Source organism: Thalassophryne amazonica, chromosome 17, assembly GCF_902500255.1.
Source record: "Thalassophryne amazonica chromosome 17, fThaAma1.1, whole genome shotgun sequence".
Lineage (NCBI taxonomy): Eukaryota > Metazoa > Chordata > Actinopteri > Batrachoidiformes > Batrachoididae > Thalassophryne > Thalassophryne amazonica.
In genome coordinates, this window is record NC_047119.1 from 67,307,695 (window position 1) to 67,320,000 (window position 12,306).

At 39.9% G+C, this 12,306-nt stretch overlaps 1 protein-coding gene across 3 annotated transcripts in view; it reads left to right on the forward strand.

Annotated features, from left to right (window-relative positions):
• The window catches only part of LOC117529914 (protein FAM102A-like), a 100,727-nt gene that overhangs the window by 53,258 nt on the left and 35,163 nt on the right, over positions 1 to 12,306 (forward strand). For all 3 annotated transcript variants that reach the window (XM_034192820.1, XM_034192821.1, XM_034192822.1), the window contains exons 2-3: positions 4,653 to 4,773; positions 7,145 to 7,174. In XM_034192820.1, the coding sequence (XP_034048711.1) occupies positions 4,653 to 4,773; positions 7,145 to 7,174 (151 nt within the window). The remainder of the gene's footprint in view (positions 1 to 4,652; positions 4,774 to 7,144; positions 7,175 to 12,306) is intronic.

Consider the following 12,306-nt stretch of genomic DNA (forward strand, 5'->3'; position numbering starts at 1 on the left):
ATTCCGTTGGAATTAATAACTTCCAAGTGATTCGCTGTTTTAAATCAAATGACACCTCTTTCCAAACATTGTAATACAGACAACAAACTACAACAGCCCAAAACCATTTTTTCCTCCCAAAATAAGACGTTCTTTTTGTTTATTTCTATTTATGTCCAGAGATCTAGGATCCATCATGTGCAGACTTTATTTTTATTTATGTCCAGAGTTTAAGGATCCAGTGACCAATTTCATATTTATTTACTTTAAGACTCAATAAAATGTTGTTGATATAGAAAACCTGTAAAGCCTGCTTTTTGTACAATGAAAATTCATAAGAGGAATCGATAATAGCATTAAGATTTTATCAATCTCAATGCTATTATCAATACCCATACCTATACAGGAATCGTATCCTGTTCAGTAAAGTGGGCGGTCCTTGAGTAGTCTCTTCCTCCAGTAGTGAAGTGAACCATCTGGTGATTCTCTGGAATTCTCTTATTTTTGCAGTGACATTTCTGCAGGATGAGTTCACTCTGCTGCATCAGAGCCAAGACAAGAAAGCAACTCTGATCAAGATCAGTTTAGTTTTCCTTCACTGCAGAAACACATTTGCTGTGTATGTGTATGTTTAAACTGAGTTATCTGCTTGGTAGTTAGACCTCAACCTTGTGAAGCACCTTGTGATTTGTTGTTATGTAACTTGAACTGAATTAAATGCATGTGTGAAGGAGAGGTGCAGACAGGGAGAAAAAGAACTGTCAAAGAACAAACTACATCAAAAATCAATCTGTTTTCAATTTCTGTGAGTGGAAACCCCCTCAGACTCCATCAGTGTGACGTGTCACTGAACGATGTCATGATGGGCTTGTTTTTGTCACGAACAGATCAAGAAAGACTGTCAGTGAAAGCAATGAGGAAAATAATCACTTCATATTTTTTTAAAACACACCCAGTTTTTACTTTTATTTGTCCAAAGTCATTTACATTTACATTTTTGCAGGTCAGATTTATCCATTTATTTTTCAAATCTGCATATTGTTCTTAAAATATGTGAAAATATGTATGATGCTCGTTACCCCAAAACCATGAAAATACAAAAAAAAAAGAATAATCAGCATACCATGTGGATCCTCTTTATCCAGAGTATGTACAGTAGTGTTCAGAATAATAGTACTGCTATGTGACTAAAAAGATTAATCCAGGTTTTGAGTATATTTCTTATTGTTACATGGGAAACAAGGTACCAGTAGATTCAGTAGATTCTCACAAATCCAACAAGACCAAGCATTCATGATATGCACACTCTTAAGGCTATGAAATTGGGCTATTAGTAAAAAAATAAGTAGAAAAGGTGGTGTTCACAATAATAGTAGCATCTGCTGTTGACGCTACAAACTCAAAACTATTATGTTCAAACTGCTTTTTTAGCAATCCTGTGAATCACTAAACTAGTATTTAGTTGTATAACCACAGTTTTTCATGATTTCTTCACATCTGCGAGGCATTCATTTTGTTGGTTTGGAACCAAGATTTTGCTTTTTTACTCGTGTGCTTGGGGTCATTGTCTTGTTAAAACACCCATTTCAAGGGCATGTCCTCTACAGCATAAGGCAACATGACCTCTTCAAGTATTTTGACATATCCAAACTGATCCATGATACCTGGTATGCGATATATAGGCCCAACACCATAGTAGGAGAAACATGCCCATATCATGATGCTTGCACCACCGTGCTTCACTGTCTTCACTGTGAACTGTGGCTTGAATTCAGAGTTTGGGGGTCGTCTCACAAACTATCTGCGGTGCTTGGACCCAAAAAGAACAATTTTACTCTCATCAGTCCACAAAATATTCCTCCATTTCTCTTTAGGCCAGTTGATGTGTTCTTTGGCAAATTGTAACCTCTTCTGCACATGTCTTTTATTTAACAGAGGGACTTTGCGGGGGATTCTTGCAAATAAATTAGCTTTACACAGGCGTCTTCTAACTGTCACAGCACTTACAGGTAACTCCAGACTGTCTTTGATCATCCTGGAGCTGATCAATGGGTGAACCTTTGCCATTCTGGTTATTTTTCTATCCATTTTGATGGTTGTTTTCCGTTTTCTTCCACGTGTCTTTGTTTTTTTTTTTGCCCATTTTAAAGCATTGGAGATCATTGTAGATGAACAGCCTATAATGGGGGGGGGGGGGGGGGTGGTGATGGTCTAGTGGTTAAGGTGTTGGGCTTGAGTCCAGAAGATCATGGGTTCAAATCCCCCGCCTGACTGTAAAATCACTTTAATCCCCTATTGCTCCCGGTGTGTAGTGAGCGCCTTGTATGGCAGCACCCTGACATCGGGGTGAATGTGAGGCATTATTGTAAAGCCCTTTGAGCGTCTGATACAGATGGAAAAGCGCTATATAAATGCAGACCATTTACCATTTATAATTTTTTGCACCTGCATATACGTTTTTCCCTCTCCAATCAGCTTTTTAATCAAACTACTCTGTTCTTCTGAACAATGTCTTGAACGTCCCATTTTCCTCAGGCTTTCAAAAGAGAAAAGCATGTTCAACAGGTGCTGGCTTCATACTTAAATAGGGGACACCTGATTCACACCTGTTTGTTCCACAAAATTGACGAACTCACTTACTGATTGCCACACTACTATTATTGTGAACACCCCCTTTTCTACTTTTTTACTTTTTACTAATAGCCCAGTTTCATTGCCTTAAGAGTGTGCATATCATTAGGGCTGTCACAATTATTACAATATTCGTCAATCGCGATTATTTTTCATATTCGTGATTACCATGAATTATTTATTTTATCCACAAAGCATAAAACGACTCAGAATCTGACATCATTGTGAATTGAGCCACAAAAAACAAAAAACCCTGACATGGAGAAGCTGTGATGTTCAGACGCACAGATCACAAAAAGCAGGTGAGAACTCTGAACTTTAACAGCTGTTATTTTCCAAAGGTATTTATTTGTTCAATCTTGAGCTTAATGCAGTGTTTAAGCACAAAACGTGACTGATGAGGAGAAACAATTTCAGAAATGCAACAGAAACAACCACAAATCAGAAAAAGTTGGGACTGTATGTAAAATGAAAACAAAAATGTTGCACCATTCCCAGTTTCTCCACTCACAGAAGCCAAACATTCTTCCAGAGTTGTGTAATTATACTACAATAGTAGAATATAAAGAAGGGGAAAAAAGAAAAAAAAATAGACAATATATTCGTCAGTCGCAATTATTTGTCTGACAATTAATCGTCTCCAGAAATTCCTAATCGTGACAGCGCTACATATCATGAATGCTTGGTCTTGTTGGATTTGTGAGAATCTACTGGTACCTTGTTTCCCATGTAACAATAAGAAATATACTCAAAACCTGGATTAATTTTTTTAGTCACATAGCACTACTATTATTCTGAACACTACTGTGTGTCACAGCTCTTTGCTACGGACTGCCAGATCTTGTCTGGGTTGTTAAGTAGTTCTCCTCTGAATAATAACGTTGTCATTGATTCCCAGGCTTTGGCGAAAGCCTGTAAATTGCAGTGAGTGAATGGATAGGTGAATAAGTCTGAAAACATTTATGATACAGTACATGTATATGGAAATTGAAGTAGTGATGATGAATGTCATCAGTGCATATGCCTTACAGGTAGATTGTGAGATGAATGACAAAGAAGATTTCTGTGTGAGTTAGATGAAGTGTTAGGGAGTGTGTCCAGTCATGAAAGAGTGGAGATTGGAGTGGACTTTAATGACTATGTTGGTGAAGGGAACAGAGGTAATGAGGAAATAATGGGTAGATATGGTATCAAAGAGAGGAATGTGGGATGGAAATGATAGAGTTCACAAATAGGATGTAAATGACTGTCATGAATACTTCCTTTAAGAAAAAGGAGGAGCACAGGATGACGTATAAGGGTGGAGAAAGGTACACACAGGCTGACCACTTCATTTGTCAGAGATGCAACCTAAAAACAATTGGAGACTGTAAGGTGGTGGCAGGGGAGAGCGTCGTTGGACGTCATGGGATGATGGATTGTTGGATGACTAGGAAGGTGCTAAGTGCGGTATCTGGACAGTCGAAGAAAGACAAGGAGACTTGATGGTGGAACAAAGATGTTAAAGAAAGCTGAAGGGAAAAGAGGTTGGCCAAAAAGAATTGGGATAGTCAGAGATGAAAAAAGTAGACAGGAGTACAAATAGATAGAAGAAGAAGAGCAGCCTTTATTGTCATTGTACATGTACAGTATACATACATACATACAACGAAATTTGTCCTCTGCATTTAACCCATCCTAATTACAGTTAGACACAATCCAACCACTGTGAGCAGTGGGCAGCCACAGTCCATCAGATTAGTGCCAAAAGCACTAGTGGGCACAGTTCCACTAACCACTAATTATCAAAGCTAATTTTTTTTGTTAGCGGATTAGCTTTTTGGCTAACTTCAGAAACCATCAGCTAAGCAATTAGCTTCCAATAAATTTAGTTCCAATAGCTTTTAGACCGCTAATGTTTTTTTTACATGGTTAGTAACAGTGAAAAGCATTTATAAACCCTGTTGGCTGCTGTCTGCTACATATTTTGCAGGAATCAAGAATGATTTATCAAGAATGGTCCATTATAGACAGCCATACCTGATTTCTGTCTCTCTTTGCAGGAAGGAGGTGCAGCAGAACTGTGTCCGATGGGGGAAGAGGTTCTCCTTCATCTGTAAAATGAGCGCTAATCCGGTCACTGGAGTTCTGGATCCCTGTATCTGTAGGGTGTCTGTACGCAAGGTACACTGCATGCGTGCCTCATTTCTCTGGCATGTGAATAATTTTGTCCTCAAAATCTCACAGTAATTGACTAACTGAATAAACTCATGGATCTTCTTGTTATTTTGATTTAATCAGAGTGGATCCCACAGAGCACAATGATGCACGTTGTTCGTCCTTCTTTGTCTTTCAGCTGCTCCCATTAGGGGTTCACCACAGCAGATCATCAGTCTACATCTCTCCCTATCCTCTGCATCTTAATCTGTCACAGCAGCCTCCCTCAGCACATCCATAAACCTCCTATTTGGCCACCACCTTTTCTTGCTGCCTGATGGCTTCATTCTCAGCATCCTTCTCCCTATATACCCTAGGTTTCTGTACTGCACCATGTCAGTCCCGCCTCTCTGACTTTGTCTCAAAACCATTGTATCTGCGCTGTTCTTGTCATATGTTCATTACTCATCATGTCCATCCTTACCACTCCCAAAGAAAATTACAGCATCTTCATGTCCACTTTGAATACATCTGTCATTCCTACTGCACATCGCATCACTGTCGTAGTGTCCTTGTACCTATCCTGCACTGCCCTCACATACTACTCTGCCACTGTAGACTTCCTCATACAATACCACATCTCTTCTCTTGGCACTCTATCTTAAGCTTTCTTTTAATCCACAGTCACACAGTGCAGCTTTTTCTTGCCTTATCTATGCTTCTCCATCAGCACTCTCAGAGCAAACTTTGCATCTGTAGTGCTCTTTCTCGGCATTAAACCACATTGCTGCTTATAGATGTTCACTTCTTTTCTAAGCCTACCTTCCACTATTTTCCACAGCTTCATGCTGTGGATGGTCAACTTTATGCTTCTGTAGCTTTTGCAGCTCTGCACATCACCCTTGTTCTTAAAAATTGGCACCAGTACACTTGTTCTCCACCTCTCACTTTCTAAGATTTTATTCAACAATCTGATTTAAAAAAAACAAACAAAAAAAAACAAAGAAGAAAATCCACTGCCATCTCTCCTAAACATTTCCATTCCTCCACTGGTATACCAGAAACTACCTTTCCTGATTTACTCTGTCCATATTATCCAGCCTTCTCTCTAAGTCTCTCTTCATTCATTCATGAGCTCCTCAAAATAGTCCCTCCACCTTCCCAGCACACTGTCCTCACTCGTCAACACATTTATCAACATCCTTTATCATCTTTACCTGCTGCTGATGCTTTCCAGCTGGGTCCCTTTGTCTGGCCAAGTCCCTTTCTCCTTCTTTAGTGTCCAACTTCATGTACAGCTCTTTTCATAGCCTTTGCCACATCACTTTTCACCTTACTTCTTGTACTCGTACTTTCATCTCACCGATGTTTCCACATCTTTTGCCAATCTCTTTGTCTTTATTCCACCATCAAGTCTCTCTGGCTTCCATGCTTTATGTAGATGTTACAACCAGTACATTCCTGGCTGTCTCCCTCATCACTTCTTCAGTAGTTTTCCAGGTGTTCAGAAACACATCACCTCTATTTAGTACCTGTCTCACATCTTTTCTGAATTTTACATGACTTCCTCCTTCAGCTTCCACCATCTCATTCTCTTCTGCTTCTTCACCTCCAAAACTCACCCTACAAATGACCAACAGATGCTATGTAGCTATGCTCCCCCTGCCACCACCACCTTTGTCTCCAATTTCTTTTAGATTGCATAGCCTGCACAGGATGTAGTCTATCTGTGTGCACCTTCTTCCACTCTCATACAGCACTCATGCTTTTTCTTAAAATAAATTCTCACAACAACCATTTCCATCCTCTTCGCAAAATCTGGCATCATCTGTCCTTCCACATTTCTCTCCTTGATACGATATCGACCCAGTACTTCATCACTGCTTTTTCCTTTACCAACATGCCGATTCAAATCCGCTCCAATCACCACTCTTTCTTCCTTGGGTACACTGTACCACCTCACTGCATGTCATCTCACAACCTACCTGTGGGGCATATGCACTGATGACATTCATCATCACCCCTTGAGTTTCACCTGTCACACTCATCAACCTGTCACACTCTCTTAATCTACAGGGCAATCTAAATATACTCTTCCTTTCAATGCCCAGCATGTTTTCAGAGTCTCGCTGCTCCACCCACAGCTATTTAACTCAGTCAGGTGTGCTCAGCCAATCAAGAGCTGGAAAAAACCAATGTTAATTGACCAGGTGTGACCAGAGCAGGAAAACATGGAAAAAATGTAGCACAGGTGGTCTCCAGGAGCAGGGTTGGAGACCCCTGCTCTAGACACGTTCTCCACCTCTTCGTCTACTTTGTGATGTCATATAAACATTTAATTGATGTGATTATGCTTTTGATGCAGTTATTCTTTGTCTCCTTTTACTCTTCTTTACAGGAGCTGAAAGGAGGAAAAACCTTCTCAAAGGTATGACTAATTTCCAAATTCTACAGCAGTTGCAAAAATATGCTCTGGTCTTAAATCTTACTCCAGCCACAGTGTAATGACCAAATTAAATAAAGTATTTATGACATGTTTTGTCATGTGTTAGAGTGACTAATCGATGCATGTCAATGACAACTTAACATTTTGTTTTTGCATATTTTAAACTATGTAAAAAGGAGAGTAATGTGGTATACAGTCAGACGTCTTACAAGTTGATTTATTTACAATGTGCAGATGAGCTGTACAGATGGGAGGGTGACGTGGTCCAGGCTGACAAGACGGGGCTGAGCTTGACTTTAAATCAGACACTTGCTGCTGCAACACGAACAAATTGGATTTTGATTTACTGTGACGTTTGTTCAAGAGTGCAAATGGCTAAGATAGACCTGGGTTCAATTCCTAGTCATGCTACCTGTTTGGGTCCTTGGATAAGCTGTTTTATCTGCTTCATCTCAGTCCACCCAGCTGTAAATGGGTGCCAGCCTTGGCTGCAGATGCAGCCTTCTTCATACTGACATCACATCCAGGGGGCGCTGTTGGCTCTCATTGGCTCCATCCTATGGAACAAGTGGGTAAGAACAGACACCAAGAAGCCTCAGGGCCTGTATAGGTCTTACAAGTTCTTACTGTTGGTGAAAGACAGACAGCAAGATATTGTTTTCACACAGACACAGTATGAGTTAGACAAGCGTTGGTCTGCCTGTTTTGTTTGTCTGTTGGTCTGCTTCTCCCAGGTCTTTGACCTGATTGCTACCAAACCTGCTATTCCAATGAACGTTGAACCCAGAGCTGACCTTAAAAGGATTCATTGTGGTAATGGGAAAGGAAATTTGATTTTCAAGCATTCATTTGTACCAAAAGTGGCACACACAGATTGCACAATTGCAAGGTCAGCCAGAGGTCAGTCATTTGGGTGAAGGTCAAGGTCATTGGAGTCAAATGTGAAGTTACTGTCATCGTCATTGCCTTCATTCTCAAGTGTACTACAACCTAGTTTCAGAGAGATTAAGCTGTAACATTTTAAACCTCAGAGCCAGAGGTACCTGGTTTAGTATAACGTTGAGTCAAATAATAAAACGATTTTAAACTTTGAATTAAACACCAGAGCAAGAGAGAGAGAGAGAGAACCTGAGTACGTCTCATTTTTCACTTCATGCATCAAGAAGCATAGAAGAACTGTAACAATTTTAATTAAAATCTTCTATTTTGAAAATTTCACTCAGGCGTAAGCGGAAAAACTAAATTTGACATTGTGATTGTCCAGATATTACTTAGCATATCTGGTCTATTGTCCACTTGAAAATTCAAGATGGCAGCCATTTTTTAAAGGCCCCACCAAAATGACCCATCGAAAATCACCTTTTGCATAGAAATACTCCTATTTAAGTGATTCAATTAATATTGATGTTAAATTCCATTTTGTTAAATTGTATTTTTATCAACCACTCTCATTTGCTCACTTAATCCCAGTAAATCACCCACAAAACAATCACCAACCCAATATGCAAAATTTTAGTGTGCCTACACAATTTAGTATTCGTTATATAATAAATCAAGCCCCAGGTATTGCATTTATTTTTGTTGAGTGCGTGTTTGAATAGAGATGGTTGGCAATGCTGATCTGTTTGCAGGAGACTGATGGTCCAAGTATTTAGAGCCCTGGGTTCATGTGTTTGACACTTGGACACTAGCCAGTGGCCCAAGGCTGTGCCTTGATGTGTTACAATTACAGAGCTAAATGGCTGTAAGGATGAACGGAGGGTTAATGGCAAGTAGTGAGTGTGATGGAAAGAAAAGGTTTTGTTTCCAGGAAAATCACAACCAAATATTTTACTTCAATACTCGGTTCAAGAAGCCTGAAGCCTTCCAGTGTAGGGCCTGACCAATATATTGGTCGGCCAATAACATTGGCTGATATGACCCTTTCACAAACATATCGTTATTGACATTATTATTATTATTATTTCTTATATGACAAATTTTACTGACTAAAAAATCCAGCAAAAACACTTTGGCTGTTGGAAATGGTGTCATTACATGGTTTTCTAGAAGAGGGCATTGTTTACAATACTGCCAAGCATGGCTGGTACACCCACTACACATTGGTCACATTCGCTATGCCGGGGCAAAATAGACGAGAAGTCTATATTAGGCAAATTCTGACCAATACGACATGGAGACTGCCAATCTGAGTAGTCTCCAACCAACCAACCAATATGTGGGTCGGTTGTTAGTTATACACATAGTTGGTTCTAATAAATTACATGTTTAAACTCTAAAACATCAAGCCTCCTACATTTCTGTTTCAGAAGTGTTTGATAATGAAATGTTAGAAAGGATATATGTGTGTGTGTGTGTGTGTGTGTGTGTGTGTGTGTGTGTGTGTGTGTGTGTGTGTGTGTGTATATATATATATATATATGTGTGTGTGTGTGTGTGTGTGTGTGTGTGTGTGTGTGTATATATATATATGTGTGTGTGTGTGTGTGTGTATATATATATATATATATATATGTGTGTGTGTGTGTGTGTGTATATATATATATATATATGTGTGTGTGTGTGTGTGTGTGTATATATATATATATATATGTGTGTGTGTGTGTGTGTGTGTGTGTGTGTATATATATATATATATATGTGTGTGTGTGTGTGTGTGTGTGTATATATATATATATGTGTGTGTGTGTGTGTGTGTGTGTGTGTGTATATATATATATATATATATGTGTGTGTGTGTGTGTGTGTGTGTGTATATATATATATATGTGTGTGTGTGTGTGTGTGTGTGTGTGTGTGTGTGTGTATATATATATATGTGTGTGTGTGTGTGTGTGTGTGTGTGTGTGTGTGTGTATATATATATATATATGTGTGTGTGTGTGTGTGTGTGTGTGTGTGTGTATATATATATATATGTGTGTGTGTGTGTGTGTGTGTGTGTATATATATATATATATGTGTGTGTGTGTGTGTGTGTGTGTGTGTGTGTGTGTGTATATATATATATATATGTGTGTGTGTGTGTGTGTGTGTGTGTGTGTATATATATATATATATGTGTGTGTGTGTGTGTGTGTGTGTGTGTGTGTGTGTGTATATATATATATATATATGTGTGTGTGTGTGTGTGTGTATATATATATATATATGTGTGTGTGTGTGTGTGTGTGTGTGTATATATATATATATATATATGTGTGTGTGTGTGTATATATATATATATATATGTGTGTGTGTGTGTGTATATATATATATATATGTGTGTGTGTGTGTGTGTGTGTGTGTATATATATATATATGTGTGTGTGTGTGTGTGTGTGTGTGTGTGTGTGTGTGTGTATATATATGTATATGTATATATACACTCAACAAAAATATAAACGCAACACTTTTGGTTTTGCTCCCATTTTGTATGAGATGAACTCAAAGATCTAAAACTTTTTCCACATACACAATATCACCATTTCCCTCAAATATTGTTCACAAACCAGTCTAAATCTGTGATAGTGAGCACTTCTCCTTTGCTGAGATAATCCATCCCACCTCACAGGTGTGCCATATCAAGATGCTGATTAGACACCATGATTAGTGCACAGGTGTGCCTTAGACTGCCCACAATAAAAGGCCACTCTGAAAGGTGCAGTTTTATTACACAGCACAATGCCACGAGGGGCTCTCTGTTGGGACTGTTTACACAGAGACTGCTACCTGCTGCTTTGGACTTGAACTAACAGTCTTTTTCAAGACTTTTTTTACTTTTTAATTTTTTTTAACTTTTACTGTGCTCCAACGCCTAAGGAAGACCTCTAACGGTCGAAACATCGCGACGGAGCACTTTTATCAGCTAACTTTCATTAGCGTTGGCAGGCTAACTAGCTGCTAACGCTTTCGTTTTTATTTATTTTTTTTTTAATTTTATTTTAGCACCGTTGTCGTGCGTTGCCTGTGCTGCTTCATGGCCTGTTTGGTGCCTTGATTGGGGCACTCCTTCTGCTGAATCACCTCTGGATTATTTGCACATTATTCACTTTGTGTGTTTTTGGAATCCGCTAGCTTAGCGTAGCTACTAGCTCTTAGCCGATTTAGCATGGCGGCTTCTCCTGTCTCTCCCGCACTTTTCTGCTCTGGTGTGAAATGTTTAGTTATTCCTCGGCCTCCTTTAGCAGTAACGGTACTTGTAATAAGTGCAGCTTATTCGTAGCTTTGGAGGCCAGGCTGGGCGAAGTGGAGGCTCGGCTCCGCACCGTGGAAAATTCTACAGCTAGCCAGGCCCCTGTAGTCGGTGCGGACCAAGGTAGCTTAGCCGCCGTTAGTTCCCCCCCCTGGCAGATCCCGTGCAGTCGGGAAAGCAGGCTGACTGGGTGACTGTGAGGAGGAAGCGTAGCCCTAAACAGAAGCCCCGTGTACACCGTCAACCCGTTCACATCTCTAACCGTTTTTCCCCACTCGACGACACACCCCCAGGATCAAACTGGGTTATTGGCGACTCTGTTTTGAGAAATGTGAAGTTAGCGACACCAGCAACCATTGTCAATTGTCTTCCGGGGGCCAGAGCAGGCGACATCGAAGGACATTTGAAATTGCTGGCTAAGGCTAAGCGTAAATTTGGTAAGATTGTAATTCACGTCGGCAGTAATGACACTCGGTTACGCCAATCGGAGGTCACTAAAATTAACATTAAATCGGTGTGTAACTTTGCAAAAACAATGTCGGACTCTGTTGTTTTCTCTGGGCCCCTCCCCAATCAGACCGGGAGTGACATGTTTAGCCGCATGTTCTCCTTGAATTGCTGGCTGTCTGAGTGAATGGTCCAAAAAATGAGGTGGGCTTCATTGATAATTGGCAAAGCTTCTGGGGAAAACCTGGTCTTGTTAGGAGAGACGGCATCCATCCCACTTTAGAGGGAGCAGCTCTCATTTCTAGAAATCTGGCCAATTTTTTTGGATCCTCCAAACTGTGACTGTCTAGCGTTGGGACCAGGAGGCAGAGCTGTGGTCTTATACACCTCTCTGCAGCTTCTCTCCCCCTGCCATCCCCTTATTACCCCATCCCCGTAGAGACGGTGCCTGCTCCCAGACCACCAATAGCAAAAATCTATTTAAGCATAAAAA